A 26,092-nucleotide genomic window follows, 5' to 3' on the forward strand; every position below is an offset into this window, starting at 1 on the left:
TTTTTTTTTTTTGTTTTGTTTTGTTCTCAATACTGTTTCAGGAACTCTTTCCTAAATCCTTGTGAATAAAATACACTTGCAGTATATTTATAATTAATTCCTTAAATCCCTAAATCCCTTAAAAAGAAATGCTTTAGTAAGGGCTTTATATTTACAGAAGTGAGTATTTCTAATTCTCCTGGAGTATCAGTTTTCTTCTCCTTGTACAATAGCATTCACCATTCTCCAAAAACTTCATCTTTTGATGTGCATTTATTAATGTGTGAATTGAGTAGAAGCCTCTCTTGGTTGTAAACAAGGTAAAGATTTCCTTTCAAATTTGAGCATTAGTGTAAGTTGACAAAAGAGTTTAGTAATTGGGGGGTTGGTAAAGTGCTGGGGCTCAGTGCCGGGGCCCTGCATACACTAAGCAAGCCTTGTATCACTGAACCACATCCCCAGTTTTTATGTATCAAATAGGCCTGTTTCTTCATTAGTTGTTTTTTTTTCTTGTTTTGTTATGTATTTTGTTATGTATGTAGCACGTGTTCATAGTATATTATTATATTTATCATGGGAGTTGATAATTGATCTTAATTATGTAACATTTTTGTTATTCCTGTGTATAAGAATTAAAACCAAACCCAAACCATTGCTGAATTTATTCCACTAAGGTGTTTCTCAGACTTTTTTGCAGTTGTGTTGATTTACTTTATCTGCTTATCTGCAGACTGAAATGACGCAGGTATTAACTGCTTTGACTAAACTAAATTAGATTTTCATGGAAAATACCCAGATCTTATCAATAAGAATAACCTCTACCTGCCTCATTGTATTTGAGCCCAAGGGATCTGTTTATTTGCCATAAATATCGTAACTTGAGTTATATGTTCTTAAAGTCTAGATAAAGCATGACCCTGACATTTTTCAGTTGTTTATTTGGGGGGGTTAGTATTTTCTTTTTTTGCTTATATTTCTGATTTTCCCCCTTACTTCTTTTTAATGTATCTGTACGAACTTCCACCTCCAGCCCAATGGTATCAGCCCTTAGCCTATCCTCAGTCAACTACTCTCCCTGTCTTCAAGATGAGTGTCCTTTCTAGAGCTCTAGGAACTGAGTGTAATCCTCAGGACTCAGCTCTCCCATCCGGGTCATCACCAACCTTTGGTTTCTGTCTGCTAAAACCTGTTTGTTCAGGGTGTCTGAGTCTTCAGTGCCTGATTCTTAGTTCAGGTTCCCAGCATAGGCCACCTGCATCATTGTCAGTGATCCTGTCTGAAGCTGCCTGGCCCCCGGGGCTCATGCACACATCCAAATTCCTCTCAGGTGAGTCCCTAGTGTGGCATCTAGAGATACCTAGAAAAATGTTTGGAAATAAAATGAAGTAAAGGGCTGAATTCCCCTGTGTAAAAAGTCAGTGTAAGTGAGTGTAGGGCAGAGTTACAAAGGATGGGGAATTCAGGATCTCATCACCAGTGGACCTTGTGCCTATTCTTTTTGAGAAACAGCACTCCAGGTCTGTTCTGACAAAAGCAAAAAAAACCCTGAACTTATCAATAAAGTTACAATTTATAGATAAAGTTTAATCTCTTAATATACTTGAATAACTCTGAAAGGTAGGGTATACTTTAATCTGTTCACTGATAAGGTTTGAGCTAATTTGTACCTGAATAGCAAGACTCATCACAGAAGAATTGGTTTCGGTCTTTTACTGAGTGAAGTGTGTCTGTCTTAGATTGTGTCTAACATTCTGGAGATCAGTGGTTGGTAAACGACTACAGCCTCAACTCTGACCAGGGTATGGTATAGACTTCAGCTGCTTCTGACCTTGGGAAGTAAGGGAACAGTCAAGTGTTCTATTTTGTGTTTGTTCTATTTACTGCTGAGTTGCTATAAATTCCTGTGACTTCACACATTTTCTCTCCACTTCCATGTGTAATAAGAGACACTATTGCTTACTTCAGATGCAGTGGAAGACAGCACATAGAAACATCAAGTATTTTAACAAGACAAAGGGCTGAATAAACTTCAACTGTTCTGTTCAGAGTAGGATTAATTGGAAGATTCATGTGATTCCTCATAAAATGACCTCACATGGTTACTTAGAATCATGGTAGTTCTTTGCCTGTATTTAGCTATTTTGGTATGAAAAATTACTTTTTTACTACATAAAAACCATTTTACCCTGGGGAAAAAAAATCTTATGATCTTATAAGCATCGCTCCCAAAGAGAAACTGTAGCTGTTTAGTTTAGTTTAGTTTTGTCTTTTGTGTTTTGATACTGGGTCTTGCTATATAGTCCATACTAACTTTGAACTTACTATGCAGCCCAAACTGGCTTTGAACTTGCAGAATCTTACTCTCAGCCTCCAAGGGGAGGGGATTATAGACATGGGCCAGTGTGCTTGGTCCAGTTTTTGCCAAAGTCCATAGTGAATTATTGGCAAAGGTGGGAATGAAAGCTAGACTTCTCTCTTTTCTCTGTCCTATCTTCTTTATTAGCAGTTTTGGGCCTCCACATGATGCGTAATTATTTGGCAGTGTAGTTGTGAGCCAGAGCATAAGCAATAATCAGTGTACATAGATGCTTGTTATCTGTTGACATTTTGAGGTTTTTTTTCAGTTTTTTGAGACAGTCTCTCATTGTGTAGTACAAGCTGGTCTTGATCTCACTGTGTAGCCCAGTCTGGTCTCGAACTCACTATGGTCTTCCTGCCTTGGCTTCCCAAGTGCTGGAGTTACAGGTGTGTGCCACCATGCGTGGCTTGAATTTTTTAAAAATTAAAATTAAATATTATTTAGGTCTTATGTTTTTAATATTTTTATTAAATATTATTTAGGTCTTATGTTTCAGAAATTATTTAAAGAATAAAATATCTCTACAGATTCTTTGATTCTTTATATAAAATAGTTTGAGAGGCTATATCCTACACTTGATCTTAGCCAAAAGGCAGAGAAGCGATTACAGAGGCTATATCCTAATCTTTATGGCAGAAAGATTATTTTCTTCTTAAAAAATTATTATCATTATTATTATTATTTTTTGGTACCGGGGATCAGACTCGGGTACATGCGCTTGTAAGGCAGGTGGTGGAACCGCTGAGCTAAATCCCCGGCTCTCTTCTTAAAATTTTTTTTTGGAAATTATATCTTACTGAGTTGCTCAGGCTGGCTTTGAACTTGCAATTCTGGCTCAGTCTCCTGAGTAGCTTAGATTACAGGTGTGTGTTGTGCCTGGCTCAGAAGGGTGGTATGCTTGATATTTAACAACAAAGAGAAAAGTCTATTGAGTCTTTGGCTTTTGGGAATTATGTCATAGATACAGAAAACACAACGTACTTTTAAGAATCTAAGACCACCTCCCATTACTGTGCTACACATTGATCCTTTAACCTGAATCGGAAGGGAGGCTGGCGTGTTTCTCCCTCTGTGATGTTAAGTAGAAATTATCGAGCTATCAACTGAATTTCCCTCATGTAGAAAAATGTGCTAGTATAGGCATTAGATCAGAACAATGACTGGGCCCTGCATATTGAAGATCAAATTCGTGTGCCTGCCTCATTCTCATCAGCTGTGAATACTAAACCTAGTGTCGGGCCTGCTCCTCGTCCAAGCCGTGCAGTGTGGGTTCATCTTCATGTACACACTGCCTTGGTGAACCCAGCCCGTCAGGATGAACTAGAGGGTGGTAGTAGTAGGGAGGACATCAGAGCAGGACAAACTCTGTGGCACAGTCTTTTCATCTGTGATATTTACATCAGAAATGAAAAGTTTGGTCAGTACTGCTGTGGAGGTTGCAGGTTTTCCGCCTGAAAGGCGAAAGGCGTCTTAGGTGCCTATGGAGAGTGTGGGGGTCCGGCCGGGTCCCAGGGAGCTCACGGACCCCTGTGGACCCAGTAACATGCTGCTTCCCTGCAGGTGCCTGAGATCATCAGCTCCATCCGCCAGGCCGGGAAGATCGCCCGCCAGGGGGAGCTGCGCTGCCCATCTGAGTTCGATGACACATTTGCCAAGAAGTTCGAGGTCCTCTTCTGTGGCCGAGTGACAGTGGCGCACAAGAAGGCCCCACCGGCCCTGATCGATGAGTGCATCGAGAAGTTCAACCATGTCAGCTGCAGCCTGAGGGCTGATGGGGAGCCACCCTCGCAGGGTCCCACACCCCTTGCTGATGGGGTCCCTTCGCCCGGCCCCCCCCACCGGCCCATGCGCAAGTCCTTGTCGCAGCCAGGGCTGCGCTCACTGGCCTACAGGCGGGAGTTCCAGGATGGCGGCCTGCATAGCTGCAGCTTCTTCAGCTCCTTCGAGGAGAATGACATCGAGAACCACTTGATTAGCGGGCACCATATCGTGCAGCCCACAGACATTGAGGAAAATCGAACTATGCTATTCACGGTAAAATATTATGCAGCCCTGCATTCATCAGCAGCCTCTGAGATGTGTGTTCTAGAGAAGCTGCCTTATTGAGTAGATCTTCGTAAATGCCTTTGAGTTTATGCTTGAATCCATATATTTTTATATGGGTAATTTTCTCAGGATAAAATCCTTACATTAGCCTTTAAAATCATTAGAGGGAACATACTGGAATCCATCCACTGTCCTTGTACAGTTTTTTAATCTTCCTCCTACATCTCATGGTTGTAAACACACATTTTCAATGTGGAAAGAACAGCTGCACTAGGTAAGAGAGGCCACAAAAGAAATTTTTAATAATGTATATTAACTTAGGGTAATGTATTTCAACAAAATCTCTAGGTGGAAAATATTTTATATACTGGTTTTTCCTTGGCCTTCTCTCTGCCTCTTTGGCATAATGCTGACTCTCTGTAATGAGCAGAAGTACCTGAAATGTAATTTATCATTTTTATGCTTAACCCAAGGCAGTGAAGTGGCAAGAGTAGGGAAGTTGGCCACTGAAGTTAACCCTTGTGGATGGGTGCAGTTTTAAAATTCAGTTAGTGATCAGATAGTGATCCAGATAGTGATTGTTCTTGGTGTTTTCTTTGCTTGCAGGATTCCCTTGGTTGTCCCAGGTCTTGCCTCCTCATTGCCTATAAGTCTCTGCATTTAGTTAACATGGAGAAATGAACTGCTAGTGAGGCCAAATTCCCACTTTGTTTAACTTTTCTCCATGGTGCTCATCCCCATCTGATATAATTATAAATAAACAAGTATTTTGTGTCCCATATACCCCCAAGAAGTTGGGCTTTGTGAAGGTATAGGTTTGTGTCTGCCATCAACACTGTGCCAGAGCTCAGCCTGGCACATGTTGTAGGAGGCGCCAGTGGACACTTGCTGGGTAAGGGCGAAGGCCAGGTAATGGCACCTAGAGGAAAGTAGGTAAGGATGGAAACAGGGCAGGGCTTTGCTAAGAGGAACCAGCAGGTAATCACTGAAAGGTTTAAAACACTGTGTAAAATGGCTTTGGTTACAGAACAGGGATGTATTCCAGGGAGAAACAGGAAAAGATTAGGAAGCCATCACAGTGTCCAGGTAGGAGATGGGGAGCATGGAATGTGAAGGCAGTGGGGACGGGGAGAAGTGGCAGGTGTGAGGCCCTCAGACTGTCAAGCCAATGGCACAAAGTGGTGGGATGTGAGAGGACTCTCAGGCTCTGCCCCAGTTTAAATTCTGATTTATTTTCTATAGCTCAGCCACAACCAAATAAGAATACCTGGAGGAACTTTTCATTATGAAACTTTCAGTGATTCTTTTTAAAAACAAATAAGGATTATCTTCATTATGTAGGTAAAGGTAAAAGCACTGACCTCTATCGAGGTCATTGTTTTCATTTTCCAAGGTCATTGTTTTCATATAAGGGGACCACTAAATTGGTCTGTAACTGTACAGAGACATGTAGTCTAGGCTAATTTAGAAAAATACTGCATTTTAAAGATGTCAGTTTTTATCATACTTTATTTCCATGAGAGAGGGTTAAAAAGCCTGTCAGGCACAACTGACTGGAATATAGTGAAGAAATAGTGAGCAAAAACTTTTTAAAGTGTAAAACCCATGCCGTAGACAATGTTTGCGGGTTCCCCTTATTGAGAGTGTAACTGATCCGTACTCTGCTTTCCATCCAGTGCGATTGTATACCTGGTTTGTATGCCACATTAAGGTGCAAAGAGTTTTAGAGCAGAAGGGACTCTGAGTTACAGTGACAGCCTCAGCATGTGAGATGACCTCTGATTACTTGACTCCCCAAGAAATTGAAATGGTAGAATAGAAAGTGGTGCTCACAGGAACCAAGGGCCCAGCAGTGTGGAGGCATGGTACCCGGGGAATGTCCTGTGGTGGCCAGTCACGCACAGTTAACTGGAGGGGGCAGCACACAGCACTCTGCTGTAGTAGAGGTCTTCCCAGTGTTCATAGACAATAGGACATAGTTTACTCATGCTCATGTTCTAACTTTAGGGTTAGGTAAGTAGCGGTATATGTGAATGCTTAGAACATTGTGTGTGCTGTGAAAATGGTAGACTATTTCGGCAGTAGTTTCAAAAATAATCATTAGAAAATGTTTTGGAAATTTTAAAGAGAAACTTGTTTTCTGGGTTATTCACTGATGTAGCAAGCGCACTTCCTTATAAGGGGTGTGGTGCTGAGGTTTCACTGCTAGCTTTTGAATATGTGGTCCCTTCCCTCAGAAGGCTGCAGCTGTATGCATGAGAATGAATGACTGTGGTTGTCTGGTGTCACCTAACATCTAACCCTAGACGTGATTTTCTACAAGGGCATATAATTTTGTGAGAGCTTGCCCTCTTTCCTGTATATTTACATTGGTCATGACATGAGAAATATGTATAGTAAACTTAAATGCAACTTTCATGAGAAACTAGTCTCTCTGTTTATCTTTTAAGATCGGCCAATCTGAAGTTTACCTCATCAGTCCTGACACCAAAAAAATAGCATTGGAGAAAAATTTTAAGGAGATATCCTTTTGCTCTCAGGTAAATGGAGACTGGTTATTGTTTCAACTACAATTGAATTTTTAAAAATAATTCTGTTACTCTCTGTTATACAACAAATGCTAAAATTGTAACATAGTGAGTATTTTCTAAGTACTTAATTTGTGGTTTTTACATTTTTCCCTCCTTTAGTTTAAAGCAAATTATAAATATAATTTTGAAATTAAGGATTTTGTTCTCAACAACATACTGGAAAAAATAGATCTACTTTTCTTTTCTCGGTTACTGGTGATAGTGTTTCCAAGTCACGTTATATTAGGAATGTTAGTGTATCTCTTACACATATTTAAACATACATACAAAAATGTTTTATTTTTATAGTTCTGAGATTGAGCCCAGAGCTTCATGTATGCTAGGCAAGCTATGTGCCCTGAGCGGTGTGGGCAGCCTGCCCTTTTTATTTTATTGAAATAGGACCTCACCAAGTTGCCCGTGCTGCCTTTGAATTTAACCTCCCCAGTAGCTGGGATTGTAGGCCTGTGCCATCACACCTGGCTGATTTCTACATTACAAAAATTTGTAACTTTTGTAGTGTGAATCATCATTGCTTCTTCTTCCTTAAAATATATTAGTGTTTATCTTTAAGGATGCTTTGCTGAGAATGCAGTGTCTATTTGAAATTCTCTATATTGAGAATCTGCCGGGTAGTTTCACAGAGGAATTTTGCAGGAATCTGCCAACTATGAGTTGTGAAAGTTTCACTTAGGATTATGCTAACAAATATGAGATCACTTAAGGTTATATGTGGCTGTTTTTTAAACTCTAACTTAATTTCCATTATTAATAAGATAATAAAAATCTGAATGTTTGATTTATAATGTGACCTACTTAAGTATTCAAAAAGGGATTTTTCTTTTAAAATTTGAAAAATAGTAATATTTTTCTTCACCAATGTAACAGGGAGTCATTTTCAAAGATGTTTTCCTAAATCATATTTCTCCTTAAGCAGTAGGTCCTAGCATATGCTTAATTTGCTATAAGGAAACATTATTTGAGATACCAAAATGTAACAGTGATTGTTTATTGGAAAATATTGGTCAGGAAAAGTATTATCCACAGAATGTTGCCTTGGTTTTCTTCTATGTGTGTTGAAATACTCATGTTAAGTATTTGATTTTTAATGTGATAGCTACTATTTCCTAACTAGTCAAGTTTGCAAGTTTATGATTGCTTGAATTTCCAGCTGTCAGCTCTCATGAAGCTTTCAGAAGACCTCATTGTGTCAGTGTTTATAGGAGAGGCTTTATATGTACTGGGGTCGCTTCTGTTAGCTGATGCTTTCCAAACACATTTACATAATATTTAAGATCTCTTAGGAAGCTATGCCAGAGCCTTGGCCTTGTATCTTGTGTTTAAAAGTGTCTCTGCTTTGTATATTTATAATTCTTTTTTCATTGTCCATAGCATTCTACTTTAATATTCATCTGTTGTTTGTTTTCAGAGGACAAATAGGTTTTAAGTATTTTTTTAGCCTTTGTGTGTCTGAGTTTGTGTACAGGCATGAATGTTCATGTGTGTACAGATGTATTTCATTTATCTCTCATCAGTCTTTGCTCTTTCACATAGTTTTGAATTCTGCCTAGGAAAAGTTGTTTTTTTTGGGGGTCAGCTTTCTTTGTTTTCTTTTAGTGCTAAAATGAGCATTAGAACTTGAATTTTCAAACCTTAGTTCTCTTGAAGTAATCTAAATAACATTTTAGTAGGATAATGTTACTCTTCATATCTGAGAGATCTTTTTAAAATTTTAAAATCTGCGGAAGTGGTAATTTACTAGTACTCCTTTGGACTGTGGGCCCTTTTAGGTTTCTGGCAGTGGTGCTTCTGCCGGATCTGACTCACACTGCCTCTCTCCCCTTCCCCCACCATCCACAGGGCATCAGACACGTGGACCACTTTGGGTTTATCTGCCGGGAGTCTACAGGTGGTGGCGGCTTTCATTTTGTCTGCTACGTGTTCCAGTGCGCAAATGAAGCTCTGGTGAGAGGATGAGCCCATCTTATCTCGGTACCTTACGGACAAGGAACTTCAGCCTCACTCGTTTTTCTGCCTTCTGAAAAACTACATAACCTGGATGATGTACCATTATTTAATTCTTCCCTCAGTAACTGATAACTAGCCAGTACATACACATCTGAGACTTAACGTGGGTTTGAGGTTTCGTTATTTATGAAGAATATGCTCACTCTCACCCTCTGGTACTATTTGGTTTTTAAAAATAATTCTGGACTTTTGATCAAAAGAGTTTGCTTTTTACTCAGTGTTTAATTTATATTTTGATTATATTTCTTCCTTTTGCATTATCTTCTGTAAGAGCTTTAAGCCTCCAGGTAATTTTCTCAGATAGTAAGTCTAGCAGTTATTGCCATTATTATCTTGCTAACCTGTGTAGAATAGTCCAGAAAAAACTTGTTACTGTTTCTTCCATAGATTCCTGACATTTCAGCCCACTCACCTGAAGTTGACTTGTTGCTGGCTATAATTTCTCTTCTCTTCCATTAGGTTGACGAAATCATGATGACCCTGAAGCAGGCTTTCACAGTGGCTGCAGTGCAGCAGACAGCGAAGGCTCCATCCCAGCTGTGTGAGGCCTGCCCCTTGCAGGGTCTGCACAAGCTCTGTGAGAGGATAGAGGGTGAGTGGGGCACCATCCACTGTGCATGGTGGGAGCTGAAGAGGCCAGAGAGTCCTGATTAGGTGGTGGCATTTGCTGCAGGGCGCCACCTGACCAAGGATCCCGTGAGACACAGGTCAGGTCATAGGTGAGCTCTGACCATGTAGCAGATGCCTTTTGTGTGTCTGAGGTTTTGCTGGGGGCTGAGGATAAGACCCTTGCCCCACTTCTGCCATGGCCCCTCTGGCTACTCCAGCAGTAGTGGAGGAGTCATGGAAGCAGAGGTCACCAAACCAGTAATGTCTGTCAGGGTTGTGGCCACTACAGGGAGTTCTAGTAAGAGAGAACCTGCAGAGTTACCACTAGGGTTTTCCATCAGAAGGCCATTGGTGACCTCTGCCAGTACAGTTCTAATGGAGAGGTGGGCAGAAGACACTTGCAGGTGCGGAGTGAATGAGTGATGATAAAGGAAATGGTGACTGTACTGACCATGATCTCTAGAAATGGATCTTAGGGAAAAACCCTAATAAAAGTGCTATGATTTTCAGCTAATATTTATTGAATACCTTAAGATGCTAAGCACTGTGCTAGGTGCTTTCTTTCACATTTGTTATCCATTTAAACTTCCTCACAGGTGGGAAGAAAAGGGACTACTTATTTTTGCATATTTTATATATAAATGGGGATTAGAGACATCTAGGAATAAGCTAGTATCTAATGAATCTGGGAACTGATCCCAGGTGGGAAAGCCCTTGCTGTTACCTCAACAGCCCTATCTTTCCAGAACAATGCCATGCTAGGGGAGGATGCCTGCTAACTCCTGATTTTTAGCAAATTCTGAGCCTGAGGGGCCAGCCTGAACCTTTAGAGTGGAGGAGGCCCCTCCTGGGCAGGACTCTTCTTGTGGGAGAGCAGGGTGGAAACCAGGGTGAGGTCACAGTACATCATTTTGATGCTGCTCTGGGGGAATTTGGGAAGGTTTATATCTCTCTTTTTGATTTTGTACTTTGTTTCATTCATAAAACTTTTTTATGTGTTTTTTAAAAAATGTAAACCACCCATGTTATTATGAAAAGAAAAAGATTTGACCATTTCCCTTGTATCTAGAATACCTATATGCTACAAGTTTGTAATGAAAAGTTAACTGACGTTTAGGTCTGATTTTTCCTTTCTAATAATTGTAAAAATATACATAATATAAAGTTTACAATTTTAAGTTTTTATTTATTTATTTACTTTTGGTGGTACTTGAGATTGAACCCAGGGGGCACTGAGCTACATCCCCAACCCTTTTTATTTTTGAGATAGGATGAGTTGCGGAGCTGAGTTGCTAGAGCTGCCTTCACATTTGCAGTCCTGCTTCAGCCTCTCAAGTAACTGCAATGACAGGCATGCATGTCATGCTCAGCTTCTCGTGTTAAGTTTTTTAAGCTCATGGTGTAGTGGTGTTATGTCAGTCTACAAGTGTGTAATCATCACCTCTATGTATCCCCAGAACTTCTTAATCTTCCCAAATCACAACTCATTATTCGCTAACTCCCCTTTCCTCCTTTACCCCACTCTCTGGCAACCACCATTTACTTTTCTGTTTCTATGAATTGGACTGTTTTAGGTACTACATATAATTGAAATTATAGAATATCCATCCTCTTGTTTTCGGCTTATTTCACTTAGCATAATGTCCTCTAGGTGCATTTATGTTGTGGCACATGTCAGAATTTATTTTTTAAGGCAGAATAATATTCCCTTATGTGTATATACCACATTTTGTTTATTTATCCATTGATGGCCATTTTGGTTGCTTCCATCTTTTGGTAAATAATGTTGCTGTATAAATGTCCAAGTTTTTGCTTTTAGTTCTTTTGTGTGTATACAAAGAAGTGATATTATTGGATCAAATGGAAATTATGTTTAAGTTTATAGGAACAGCCACATTTTTCTGTAACAGTTTTACTATTCTGCAGTTCCATTGTCAATACAACAGGACATTTCCAATTTCTCCATATTCTCACCAACATTCTTTTGTTGTTTTTAGTGGTAGCCATCCAGATGGATGTGAAGTAGTGTCTGATTCCTTTTTAAAATAAAATAGTTGACATTTTAAGGTCTGGGAAGGTTCATTTGTGGCATTACAGTGCTCTTTAAAGTGAACATGATTAATATTTTAGACTGTGTTTTGCTGACATATGAAACATATCTGGGAAAGTCCGGTTTTAACTAGAGATCACAACTGAGGGGATCACTAACCCTTTCCTTAATGGTTGTCAAGATAAGGTAAATGATGACAGAAAGGTCCCTTAAGAGTTCATTAAGAAGCCAGCAATGACTTTGGCCTTGAAGATAAAGTGGATCCTGATCTGCAGAACTGGAGTGAGTCCAGAGTTCCCCTTGATAAATCTTTGTTTGGTTTGGCTGAGTTTTCAGAAAGTTATAGTTTGAAAGTTTAATCAAGCTAGGGATTTTGCTTCTGCAGTTTTGGAAATAATCATTTAATTCATGTTTTATAAAACAAAACAACCAAAGCAGAAAGCTCTACTAATGTAAAAACCAGCCATCCAACAGGCTAAAAGTGTGGGGAGGGATGTGTCACTTACAGGATGGACGGTTTCCAAGGGCATAGGTGGGATACTCTTGAGGGCACCCTCAGTTGAGGGGATGCTAATCACTTTATGGCTAGTTTGGGAGTCCTTTGCTTTCTGCTGTTTCCTGCTTAATAAGTAGAATGAAGTGATTTACTGAAGTTCACTATAAGGATAGTCCCAACAGGAAGTTACTGTCTGATGAGGAACACCACAGGCCCATTGATGTGGCCTCAAGAAGCGAGACTCATACCCCATGTTTCCTCAACCACCGCATGTCAGGCTAAGCCCCAGAATCAGTAAACTAGAATAAGTAAGTACTCTGTTGTGTCCATGACACCAGACATGCCGCTCTGCTGTGCATGTACAACCTGCAAGGGGGTGGCTGCACTCTGTTCTCGGCTTGAGCTGTACAACTATACAAGTGTTGGTTGCATTCAGATTGTATTTTGCTTTTTTTTTTAAGTTAGACCATTTAGGTGATTAATAAAATTAATACTTTCTCAAAAAAATCTAGACTGAGGCTTTCTTTTGCTCTGAGAGCAGTCATTCACCAGAGCTTCATTTAGTAAGATCTTTTCAGCACTGGCTGGCAGTGTGAGCAGCCTCTCGGATAAGGGGATTCCCTCAACAACGTTTTTCTGATTTGTTCCTTGCTCCCTATCCCCCCTTGGCATCACATGGGTCCCTGTGAGGAGATGGTATCAGCATGGATGCCGGAGTGGCTGAAGGTGAGGAGACCTTTGTGGGATCACCTGGCTTGACATAGGGCAGGAAGGACCTGACGAATTGAGGCACCCTGCATCAGGCTAGGTCTGGTAGGATGATCCTTCATATCTGGTGAATGAGGAGAGGCCACATTTATGATTTTGTCCAGAGTTGTCAAGCCTTTACTTTTTTCCCCTTTATTTTGGTGGGACTTGGAATTAAACCTAGGGGTTTCAAACTGGGGTACATCTACAGCCCTTTTAAAAAAAATTTTAATGTGCAGCTGGGTCTTACTAAGTTTCCCAGGCTGGGTTCAAACTTTCAATCCTCTTGTCTCAGCTTCCCAGGGTGCTAGGATTACTTGGTGCACCTCTGTGCCAGGCCAAATGAATGCTCAGTTTCACTCTGTTTAGACTTTAGGGTTTTTTCCTCTTTGTGACTGTTTCACCAAACGATATAGTATTTCCAAAATAGAATGCTTAGACTTTGTCAGAGACTTCTTCCATATTTGGGGAGGATTTTTCTTAGTGATTACTAAATGATTATTGTATTCATAAGTTTAGGCATTATTTTGCCACAGTATTTTAGTATACAGTAAAGCCTGGTATCTGCTTCGCTGGCTTTCCTTAGCTGACTGCAGGCCAGAGAGTATGCATGTTATGCTCTGACCAAGCTACCTATCCTTCTAACACCTTAAGCCAACTCTGAATCCACTTTTGTGTGGAAGCCGCCTGTGTCAGGTGACATGGCTCTGCTGATCAGGGAGGCATTGAAGTGCAAGACTGGTGTCTGGAGGCTGACATGGTTCAGATTCTCACTTTGTCCCTTGTTTAGTTAATGACTTTGGAAAAAATACTTGACTTTGCTAAACCTCAGTTTTTTCATCTCTACCTGAGGATTACTAGAAAAGTAGGCTTATGTCAACAATTATTTGAAGATTAAATGAGAAAATGCATATGAAATGTTCAATAATGTAATACTGATTGTTCTAATGGTGCCCTTTTTAAGGCTTATGTTTGGTTAAAAAATGAGAGGAAGGAACAATTCTGGAAGTAGACATTACTGCAGCAGTTGGAATAGGAGTCTGTTGCAGTGTGGACTATTAGAAGGGCTGGCTCTGCCTGTGGCTGCTTGGGAAGGGAGAACAGTGGCTGGGCCAGGCTGGCTATTTCTGGGCCTCCTGACTCTTGACAGTTACCAGGCTTCTTAGACGTCAACAAATTTGGCTGTAAAATGAATGTCTGATTTCCAAGTCCCTCCAGGCAAGTCCCTGGTATGACAGGGTTTCCTCCCTGTGATCTTCAGCCTGTAGGAGTATCCACTCTGCTCTTCAGCCCAGAACTGCCCCAGCTCCTGCTTGAGGTCCCTCCTTAGGATGGCTTGAGGAAAGGGTGCTCCCCTCAGAGGAAAGGGAACCAGCAGCAGGTTCTTTCCCCAAGGCAGTTGGGTTAGCAAATTCCTTTATTCTTAGTCTTCTCATCTTATGTGACATTTATCTCTGGACATCAAGAAAAGACAAAACAGGACCTAAACTCTATTCACATGGAGATGGGACTTCTTAATTATAACATTTTGATGGGCACTACTATTTTACCAGGGGGATTTTATTTGTATAAGTTTTCCTCAAAGTTCTTTATAATGTTAATGAAATGGTTTTAAGACTTGATAAGCATATAAGGGTAAAAGGAGAATTCTTAGGTACATGAGTTACTTTTATGTGAAAGGAACCTAACATACAAGATACTAATGTGGGTCAGTTATTTAACTGAGTGCTAGTTATTCTTCCGTAAGGAAAAGTTTTCATGTTCAGGTATAAATATCATGAGAATTATTATTCTCTGAAGATATTCTGATTGTATCAAGTGTCTTGGGGATAAAATAATTTGGAACCATGAAAACCTGATTTAGAGTACTGGTGTGTGGGCTTTGGAAATTCTACAAGCTCTGTGGGCTTCAGTTCCCTCACTGTGATGGAAGGACAGCAACATCCTATCTTATCAGGTTGGTTTAGGGAGCAAATGAGCTGATGGGTATCAGTGCTTCCTATCCAGTGCCTCACACATCAGAGCACAGGTAGGAGATGATGACGCCATCATTGCAGGTTCTTTAAAGGCTGGACAGCCTGAATTTGGGGAAAGGTGAAGGGAGTGAGTGTGGAGGAAGCTGACTGTAACTCATGATTTGTAAGTAATTTCATCACATCTCTCTTCTCTTAACAGGAATGAATTCTTCCAAAACCAAATTAGAACTCCAGAAGCACCTGACAACACTGACTAATCAGGAGCAGGCAACCATTTTTGAGGAGGTGCAGGTATGGTGCACAGGCTGTGGTTTCTAGCAGGAAAGCGAAGGCCACAGCCTTCCCATGTAGTGTTGTGTTCATGGAGTGACGTCATAGCCCACAAAGGCCTTGCCAGTGTCATTGTTAAGAGTCCCCTCATAGGGTCAGTTGAGAACTGCAGGACCCCATTTCTGTCAACTGTTGGCTTTCATTGTCAGAGTGAGGGATACAGAGTTTTCATCCTCTTAAAAATATCAGAGCAAGGAAACTGAGATAGAAGACCTGGACTCTGGTCAGTATGTTCGCCTCTGCCCTTCCAGTTTGGGATTTCAGCCTGCAGCGTGGGAGTCACGTGAGACATCTGAATCCATTTGGGCATGCATATGAACACAGTTCTAACTCCTGCCTTTTTAATTTTTTTTTAATTTTTAGTTTGGAATATCAATTTAGGTCACATTGCATGCTTAGAACCATATAACCTACCAAATTTAGGAAAAAGCAGCAACCACCATCACCACCACCAAGAACAGGTTCCTCAGCTTTCTGCCTTAGACTTCAGAAGCAGCTTGTGTTGAGCCGCTGCGTATGATAAGGAAACCGTGCCATGGGTGCTGGCATGCCCAGAGTCTGTTCATCATGAATCTTTAATGAGCTCATCACAAATTGCGTGTCTGTTTTCACCCAGGGGCATTTTCTGTGGTTCTCTGGTACTTTTCTAGGAAAGAGAGCATATCAGAATAAAGAATAAATCTCTCTTCTTTTTGAGGGGTGGTGTGCTGGTGACCAGCAGATCCATACACAAAGGAGTGGTTAAACAAAACAAGGCTGGCAGCTGTGTGGATTGAGTTCCCTCTGCCCCCTCACTAGGAAAAGACTAGCCAGAGGCCCAAGATCTGTTTTCTGTTTGTGTTAAAAAAAAAAAAAAATAAAGGATTTATCCTTTTGTCTTTAGACTCATGTTAGAGTACGTCTCTCACTCCTTTGTTCCTGTGCAGTAAGACTGGAATGTATTTGTAGATAGAAAGCACAGGAGGATTTTTAAAAATTGCGCAATCTGACTAGAGCAGTGGTGGCAAACCGGTGGCATGTGTAGCGCAGCAGGCTGTTATCATTGAAAGCTCTGAAAGGTTCACTGTCACTGGACCAGAGGGTAATTTTCACAATTTTCAATTGATTTTATGTTCTCTTATTTTCTGAATCAACTCTGCACTCAGTGCCTTGTCTTTTCTTAAAGGTTCTTTAGACATCTTTGGTCTCTTAGACAACTATAATGTGATTTGTACTTGGTATAAGGAGTGAACAAGTTGCTTCTGATTGTTAATTCATTTACAGCCAAAGCCATAGTGCTGGGTGCTGATCCTCTCCCCGGTGTGGAGCTAGTGAGGCACGGAGAGATGCACCCCCTTTCCTATGTGTCTTTCCGCTGTCATTTACATGCTGCCTGTAACTTTCCTGAGGCATGCAGCGGCTCAGGATAGGTGTACACCACACAGCTGCAGAGAGGAGTTCTAACAGCTAGGACTCTAAGAGCCTGTCTCTTCCATGGGTTTTTAGACACTAACACACATGGCAAAGAGACTTTAGAAAAAAGCAAATGACAACATTTTGCTTAAAAAAAAAAAAAAAGCAGTTAAATGTCCCAGGGCTCATTGTTTTGTTCTAGACATCTCTGCTTTGTTAGTTTTTTCTCTGAACCAGAAAAGAAATAATAATCGTTCCTTGGCTTTGCAGAACCTGTATATACTTTGTTATCCGTCCTAAGTTACCTCTCCCTTGAAGCATTCACAATGGTCCCTGCTCTTCCAGCGGCCATTGACAGACCTGCTGAATTACCTCCTCATAACCAATCTTGGTTTTTCTAAGATGTTTTCTGAATCGGGTCATCAATTTCTTTTTAGGTAGCTCGTCTGCTTATGTGTTTGAAAACCACACATTTTAAAGAGGCCATAAAAACATGACTTGCTGTTTTATGAGTCCTTTTATAATAGAATGGTAAATATTTTTCTTTGCATTCTTTCTTGGAGGGTAATTTGTTTCTGAAAAACTCCCTTAAGGCAAATTCTTGTAAGGCAAATGTAACTGCTATTGAAATTAATGGTGCATGATTACTTAGTAAAAAGAAATCCGGTAATAACTGTGAATGGTGCAGGAGGTGACCACTGATCTGAGCACCCTAAGGACATGACACCCGGTGGATGTGCAGCCCTGCTTAGCCCTCTCTTCACAAGAGGACTCACTGCAGAACCTCCTTTTTATTGGTGCATTGTCAGAAGTGTGTAATTCTCACACTTACGTGTAGGTGTACATGTATGCAGATGACCCAGCCGGGTCCTTGCTCCCTTCTCCTACCGCTCCTCTGCTGGCCCAGGGCCAAACCTACTCTCAAGCTGAAGTAAGGCTGGTTTGAAAAAGAGTAGACATTAGTAATTCATTGAATAGCATGATTATTCACAAGATAAGGATTAGTGCTCAGAAGATCCTTCTTTCAGAAGATCCTTTGTAAAAACTATATCAGCTTGGTTCCGTGGTTTAGAAACTATTCTTATGTAAGACATGGTTAAAGTTTTTTAAAAAAAAACGTATCAGAATATAGTGTTCAAGTGAGTGTTGTCTTTTTAAGTGATTTCCTGGTTACACCGTAGACTTTCAGCCCTTTGATATTCATCATCAGTGGAGTAAATTTATTTTTCAGTTACCTTTACACAACTTCATGAGCCCCTTCTAGAAATTAGGTTAAGAAACATAACAAAATTAGTTTTGTTCCCTTTGAAAGGCAATTAGTTGTTTTGGATTTTTTTATTGAATTATACCTATAGAAAAGCACATAAATCAAGTTCAGTGATTTTCTTTTTCTTTTTCTTTTCAGTACTGGAGATTGAAAATTTTAATTTTTAGTTGTTTTTGAATCAGGGTCTGGTTAAGTCACTAATTGCCCTTTGCCCGGGTGGGGCTTGAATTTGTTTTGGGGGTTTTGTTTTTGTTTTTGTGTTGTTTTTTGTACCAGGAATCTAACTCAGGACCTTGCGTTTGCTAGGCAGACAGCACCACTGAGCTAAATCCCTGGCCCCTGGGCCTGGATTTTTGACCCTCTTGCTTCAGCCTCTCAGAGATCTGGAATTACTAGCATACACCACCATTTGGAGCCTAGTTCAGCAAGTTCTTACAAGGTGAGGATACCTGTGCAGCCAACACCAAGATAAAGAAATAGGGCCTTTCTGGTTGGCGTGAGGAAGCCTCCCACATCACTGCCTAGGGTGAAAACTGTTCTTACTTGGGACATAATTTTGTACGGACAAGTTCATTTTTTACTACAAGTGATGCTATACACTTAATTTACCATTATTTTCCTTGGATTTGTCTCTTTGATTAACAAATGTTTATAAAACTTAGTCAACTTGAAGAAATAGAGATTTGCCACGTTAATGGCAAAGTCACCCAGCTGAATTGGGGTGTAGCCTTTCATCATGTTTCAGAATTATTTTGAGGAAACCTTTACTGACCTTTTAACACCACAGACATGCATTTTGCTGCTTTAGTGACTTCCTGTTGTGCAATGAGCTCTGGGTTTGCAAATTCTGGTTCATGGCCTCAATTTTTAATGGGTGCCAATGATGGCAATGTACTGTGCTCTCTCAGCTCATTTGCTGACTCTGTGAATAGTTTGTTTCATGTATAAATTGAGGGACAATGTATTAGCACTCCTCTTACATATTGCATGCTTACTGCATGAAATAAACAATCATGAAGAAGTTTTCCAAGCAAACCACATTTCCTGTGAAAGTACCCCCAAGGTTTAAAAACACAGGAGAGGAAAGAATGGGTGAACTTGCAGATGCTGCTTTTGTAGGGGCTTGGAGGCCTGGATTCCCATCAGCTTCCTTGGACTACTCCCACCGCTCCATTTTTTTAAGTAGTTGTTTTATTTGTTTGTTTGTTTCGGTGCTGGGGATAAAACCCAGGGCCTTGTGCGTGCTGTGCAAGCACTTTACCACTGAGCTAAATCTGTAGCTTCTGAACAGTTGTTTACAGTTTACAGAAAAGTTAGGTGGAAAGTAACTTTTCACTGCCTTTTACTCCACACTTTCCCCCTATTGATAATGTAACAACTCACAGTAGTATACATTTGTTACAATTGACAGCTACAGTTGTACACTTGCTACATTAATGTTTACCAGTCTCCAGTTTACATTCAGGTTCCTTGTAGGGGTTTGGACAGTGCACCATAATGTCATGGATCCACCATGCAGAATAGTTGAAATCATCATAAGCACTGAAGGTTCCCTAATGTCTTTTCATGACTTGATACGGTAGCTCGTTTCTTTTAGTGCTGAATAACATCCCATTCTGTGCATGTACCACAGCTTGTTTATCCATTCACCTGTTGAAGGACATCTTGGTTGCTTGTGGGTTTTGACAGTTATACATAAAGCTGTTGTAAACATCCATGTGTAGGTTTATTTATGCACATATGTTTTCAGTTCATTTGGGTAAATGCCAGGGACTGCTGGGTCCTTTGGTAAGAGTCAGAATCTGCTGAACTCTTTTCCACAGTGGCTGCACCATTTTGCATTCCCACTGGCAGTGAATGAATGAGATTTCCTGTTGTTTTGTGGACATGTGGACTCTATACCTATAACCTTGAGAGCTATTCCTTAAGCTGAAATTGTGGTATTTGAATACCATTTTCCTTTTTTGAGGATCTCATGGAAATCCACTCTAGAAGAAAATTCAGATGTTGCCTGTGACGAGAAATCTTGTGACATCAAGATCCATAGCCGAGAGTTCAAGTTGAGAAAGTCTGCTTGACGTGTAAAACATTTGAAAAAGAGGAGGAAGTCCTTAGTGAACAGAAACTCTCCTGATGGTAGACTGTCCTTTCCTTGAGTAACAGGAACAGCTTGCCTTCTAAATGATTCTCTCAGAGATGGGCTTGTCCCAGGTTCTGGATTAGGGCCCCTTTGCTTCTGCTGCTTGTGACATGAAGGGTTATACCACTGTTCCTCACCTGGCTGGAGAAGGTGGTTGCCACCTTGAACCGTTGACCTATTTGCTACAGCCTGACTCAGTGTTAAAGGGCAGGCTGGAAGTTTAGAGTTAAGGAGAGAAAAATACAGGGTAATGAGAATTCTTCAGTTACTTCAGAAGTTTATGGACTAGATCATCGTGTATCTCCAGAGTAATTTGTTGTTTCCTTCACATTCAGACAAAATACTATGTTAAATTAGATGACCTTACAGACATGGACCTTGACTGATATTTCAAATCCAGCAAATTTGGAAGCTCGATACTGTGGAATTTATTTGTGCACATCCTCCTTTTAACAGAGGAGGGAGCTGAGATAACCTACCTGGTTTTGCTCAACAACAAGATCGTACTTGTCTTGATTTCTAGTCCAGTATGCTTTGCTGCTGCCCTGTTGAAAAATCAAAAGGCATAGAGAGGATTTAAAGAAGGAGGAAGTGGGCGGGTGGAAGGGGAGAGGGTGGTGGGGGACCCAGCTGTGGAATTTTATATCATGGGGATCCCACAGAGTCCTTCCTGATGAACAATCTGACATGTGAAACCACAACCCTGAACCCAGTTGCTCTTCCTTTCTAGTTTGCTAACCGTGAGAGCTAATAAGATGTGTGCTTAATTTGACTCCTGACCTCGGATGGTTTACATAGATTTTGATTCTTTCTTCTGTTTTAAAAACTGTTTATTAAATGTTTTGATTGCCTTCATCTGATGTTAAAAATTTATTTTAGATAAAAGGACGAAAAATAAATTTAGCCCATACTCCAGTTTCCTTTTTAATAAATCATCTTCACTGTTAGGATCATTAATGCCCCCTAGTGGGAGAACTGGGTAAAAGGCACTACGGTAGATATTAGGTAGAAGCTGGTAGCACCTCCAAAGGTGGTTTAGCAATTTTGTCGACAATTTTAAAAAATGTAATATTGCTTATTTTTTATTTTTAAAAGAAATTGAGACCAAGAAATGAGCAGCGAGAGAACGAATTGATCATTTCTTTTCTGAGATGTTTATATGAAGAGAAGCAAAAAGAACACATCCATATTGGAGAGATAAAGCAGGTATGGCACTTTTGTCTCTTGAAACTTTTTCCTAAAGCACCCACTTTATGCACAAAGTCTTGAGGGTTTTGTGAAGCACTGAAACTTCTTTCTTTTTCCCTGTTTTATTTTCATTTGTTGCACATGTAAGGAAAATTTGGGAATGTTAAGATTATGGTTGAAGAAGTTGAGAAAAGTGTCTTGACATCATAGATGGGTGGAACCATTGCTTTTATTGGAAATGTGGCATAGAGCACTGAGAATTAAGCTACGAACTGTGTGACTTGCAGAGAACTGGTCTCTGTCACCTCTCCTTTCTCCCTTGAAAAATGACAATGACATTATATGGTTGTCTTTGAAATTATTTAAAATACCAGGATTTCTTTGAAATGTAAATGTTACAATAATGTAGGATCATGTTACTGACAAGTTAGATACAATGTTAGAAAGCCCGATGTATATGTTGTTATTGTCTCCCTCCTGTCTTCTGCTGTCCAGAACTTGAGTTAGCTTTGCTATTTGTGGGGTGCTGTGTCAGAAGCTGGGCCATAGGCAGGTCTCTGCCTTCCAGATTTGAGATTGCTCAACAGACCTGGTGCCACATGGACCACTTGCTCCTGACCCCCTGTAAGTCGGGTTATCATTAATGTGTGTGTGTATGCTACAGCTAACTTCTAAAAATCAGTGAAGGATATTCAGGCTCCTTAGACTTCCAAAACTGGGTGGCTCTTTTTCCTTTCCTGTTCAGAATGCTTATTCCAAAGGAAAAAGACACTTTAGAGCTCAGTGCTGTGCCCCTTCCCATAGATGGAAACTGCCTTCTGGTTAGCTTTGGTAATCTGCATCTTTCCTGAACTTTTGGAGATTATATACAGTGTGTGTGTGTGAGTGTGTGTGTGTGTGTGTGTGTGTGTGTGTGTTTCCCCACCATTCTGGGAATTGAACCCAGGGTCTTTGCACTGAGCTGTATTCCCAGTCATTTTTATTTATTTTAAGATAGAATCTCACTGGGTTACCCTTGCTATGCTCAGTCTTGTGATCTTCCTGCTTCAGCCTCTGAAAGTGCTGGGGTTATCGTGGTGCACCACTTACAGGCCTACTCAGGGCTCTGTAGCAATGACCGTGACTCCACTTCTGTCTGGCTTTTGACCTTGGTTTGCTGGTGTCCTCCCCCCACAAACCTTGTCAGCGTTGAGGTTCTGCACCCTCCCATGCATATGTGGGTGGGCTCGTTCAGTCTTCAATTTTCTGGGATTATTGCTGTTCCTCTTTCACCCTTTTCTCCCTATTTGTGCTATTGATTGCTTTTTTTCTTTGTTCTGGCATTTTTCTGTGTTAGTCTGACTTGTTCTGACAGGAAATTTATAATTTTGAAATAACTTGTGACTGCTAGGAAGAGGAATGAAACATTTATGGTGGATGAGAGCATTTTATATTTCCACTTCCATAAATGCTCACAATCTTGGCAGGTCCTATGGAGTGACTCTTAGGAATGCTACAGGTAAATGTGCTGCTAGGAGGTGAAGCCTGGTCGGAAGAGGTCCCTGGAGTTGTCACCTGGAGGGTATATCTCCTTCTACAGTCTGCCCTCTGTGCTCTGCTTCCTGGCTGCCACAATCTGAGCAACTTTCCTCTACCCAATCCCTTCCACCATGTCACAGACCATGCAAGGATTTTAACATGAGCCAAAGTAAAACTCTTCTTCTTTAAGTTGTGGGTGTCAGGTGTTATGTCCCAGCGATGAGAAAAATGACCAACAGATTTTCTTAATGGACCTGTGGTTGTTTCTATGACTATATCTGACTATGTGGTTCAGAAGCCTTAGAAGCCTTTGACACTGGTTTGCAGAAATTTTTTAAAGGTTTGGAGATACTGGCTAAAGAAGCCTTTGGAATGCTATAAACTGAGCTTGATGGGAGATTTCTGATCAGACTTCAGTTTTGTCAGAAGACGAGAATGTTGGTTAAAAAGGCAGACAGTAAGATGGCTTAAGAGGTTTCAGTGGGGAACAAGGATTCCACTGGCAGTTAGTCTCAAAACAGTATGTATTATGCTCTAGCAGAAAATTTGTCTAAATTTTGTTCATGTCCTAAGACTTTATAGAAGACCGAGATTAAGTTTGGTGGACTAATTAATCTGGTGGAGGAGATTTCAGGGCAGCCCATTGTTAGGGTTGTGACAAAGTACTGTATTGGGCTTTTAGCCATGTGTATACTGAAAACCAGAAGTGAAAAGCCTATTTTAAAAGTTTTTCCAAAGTTCGAGCAGAGGAGAGCTTGGTTGCTAAAATGATTAGCTTTAAAAAGAAGCTAAGTTATTTACATCAACATTACAATAGGAAACACGTCTTGAGGGCATATGAGGAATCAGAAAGACCCCACCCACTGGACAGGCTAAGTGGTATAAAAATGAAAGACTTTGCTTTGAGAAGAGAGTCCTAGGGTACCTTGCTGGAGAAATTGGTTTCTTGGTGATTTGGTTCACAGAACTCTGATAGTCAGAGGTCTCTACAGCCATGAAGCAAAGGGGATAGCTACTTCTGGAGCTGGTGTCAGGCCTTGGTGTCATCTATGTGGTGCTGGTCTTACAGGCTTGCAGAATGCAAGAGTTGTGGGGACTTCCACTTAGATTTCAGGCAATATGCCCCTGAGAGTGCAGTGTGTGAAGCTTGAGAATGAAGTTGACTAAAAAGTCAGAGAAGCCTGGAATGTGGAATATGAGGAAAGTGCAGGTTGTAAGCAAAGACCTCAAACGAGAGAACCCTTGACGATTATAACCAACCACTGCAATGCTATAGGAGTAAAGCTATTCAAGCCATTTGGTGTTCACATCTCACTGCAACTTGTGCTGCATACTGGACACAGTTCTATATGATTTAATGCTTCTGGTATTGATTGGATTTTGGTATTGCTTTGATTTGATTTCTTTCTGGCTTCTTGTTCCTCTTCAATAGGAATCTTTACCCTGTGCCATTGTACAGTGTCAGGTTTTAACTTTATCTTTAATTTCTGCTGGGGCTCACAGCTAAAAGTTTGCTTTAAATATCAGGAGACTTTGAACTTGGAATTTTCAGCAAAGCTGGAACTATTAGGACCTTGGCAACTTTTAGTGATGGACTGCTTTTCATAAAGAGATGTATATGAGTCTTTTGGGGGCCAGAGGTAAAATGTTATGGTTTATATCTGATGTCCCCCAAAGCCTCAGGTGTTCATACTGGTAGGTGGGGCTTTTTAAAGGTGATTGAATCATGGGGGCACCGTAGTTAAATGTAGTATTAGGAGATGGGTTCTGATTTGAAGAGGCAAATACGGGGTGAGGGGGTGGGCATGGCCTGCCTGATAGGGTGTATTTTGTTCTCAACTTCCTCCCTTTGCCCTGTGCTTCCTGGATGCTGTGACATCAGCAGCTTTCCCCTCCCCAGGCCCTTTCACCATGCTGCTGACCATGCAAAGACTGAAATTTCTGAAATGTGAGTCAAAATAAACCTTTCCTCCTTTAAGTTGTGGGTATTGTGTCTTAGTGACAAGAAAAGTGATTAAGACAGAGGAAAAAACATCTACATGCTTACTTTAAGATAAATAAGAATGTTATTTCCTTAATGTGAATTCTTTTCTAAATTATTTCCAAATTATATTTGAGTTACGGCACCGTACAGACAAGCGTCTGTTTGCAGGTAGTGGAGAGCAGAAGCAGTCCTGAATTAAGGGTGCGGACATTCTTCAGACCTGATATAAAAACACACAAATGCAGTTTTTCTTTTATGTAGGATCTGCCAACAGATACTGCTTCCTTCAAACTTTTAGCCAATATTTTCTTTCTCAGAACTATCAGTCCAGTTTGTTTCTGTGTTATGAAAACTTTTGATACCAATTTCTCAGCATCTTAACTGTGTGAGTGAACTGGGGCTGAGTTCTTGGTGGATAATTCCCTTGATTCTGGAGGCCTCCTCCAGGCCAGATTGTGCTGGACCATTGCACAACTGGTAGAGCACTTATCTGTGTTGATCTGCACTTAGTACAGTGTTTGCCGAGTGAATCTCTGTTGCCTCGGGCATGTAAGCCTGGCAGCCAGCGTTGGTCCACTCCCTCTTGGGCAATCAGAAGTTCCAAGTCCAGAGTTCAAGTGCTCCATCCTAGGGAAGCACAAAGGCGAATGTTAGCTAGTCGTCCTTCTGTGAGTGCATGTTCTAATGCTCATAGGAATGAAATCATGGGTCTCTGGATGAAGGTGAATGTAGTTCTTATCAGAACCTTTCCTTTCTCTTTGCCTTGAGAAATGTGCAGTATTGATTGGCAAATTAGGATTTTTGTATTTAAAAAAATATCAAATCTTAGAACAGCAGATTACTGAAAAAAAATTAAAAGATTCTGAATAGCAGTGAGATTCAGGAAAGGAATAGTAAGAGAATATCAAAGAAAATGTCAGATTGGCCAAAATGTGTGAAAGATTTGACAATGTCTTGTAAAGGTGAACTCTCGTGTGTATACTGGAACTTGTATTAATTAATGCTGTTTAAGGGAAATAAGTTGGATGAGATTATCTGGTGTAGCTAAAGATTCATAGTCCCAGTAACCCAGTAATTCAGACATCCTAATTACTTTTCTTGTGAAACCTTTCACATGAATGCATAAAGAACTCTGGGTGAGAGAACTCACCATGGTCTCTTTTGTAAGAGTAAAAAAGAGAATAATGTTTAATAACAGGAAATTATTAAATTGGTTATACAGTGAGACACTGAGCTTTGGTTGAAGTGAGTGAATCCAAGAACATTTGTCAACATTGATAAATCTCAAAACCAGCACTGAGGAAAATTAATTACACAATGAGTTGTTGTGTGGTACACCACCTTTCATTTAAAGTTCACTACATGTAATATATGGATTTGTATATATATATATATATATATATATATACATAT

At 40.4% G+C, this 26,092-nt stretch overlaps 1 protein-coding gene and 1 pseudogene across 6 annotated transcripts in view; one reads left to right on the top strand and one right to left on the bottom strand.

The window, feature by feature from the left end:
• The window catches only part of Tbc1d1 (TBC1 domain family member 1), a 197,600-nt gene that overhangs the window by 91,000 nt on the left and 80,508 nt on the right, over positions 1–26,092 (top strand). For all 6 annotated transcript variants that reach the window (XM_010625081.3, XM_010625080.3, XM_010625083.3 and 3 more), the window contains exons 2-7: positions 3,899–4,372; positions 6,835–6,924; positions 8,815–8,919; positions 9,442–9,574; positions 15,060–15,151; positions 21,085–21,195. In XM_010625081.3, coding sequence (XP_010623383.1) covers positions 3,899–4,372; positions 6,835–6,924; positions 8,815–8,919; positions 9,442–9,574; positions 15,060–15,151; positions 21,085–21,195 — 1,005 coding nt within the window. The remainder of the gene's footprint in view (positions 1–3,898; positions 4,373–6,834; positions 6,925–8,814; positions 8,920–9,441; positions 9,575–15,059; positions 15,152–21,084; positions 21,196–26,092) is intronic.
• LOC117284289 lies at positions 2,824–2,943 on the bottom strand (annotated as a pseudogene).

This window comes from Fukomys damarensis, unplaced genomic scaffold, assembly GCF_012274545.1.
Source record: "Fukomys damarensis isolate Sample0158 unplaced genomic scaffold, DMR_v1.0_HiC HiC_scaffold_35, whole genome shotgun sequence".
Taxonomy (NCBI): Eukaryota; Metazoa; Chordata; class Mammalia; order Rodentia; family Bathyergidae; genus Fukomys; species Fukomys damarensis.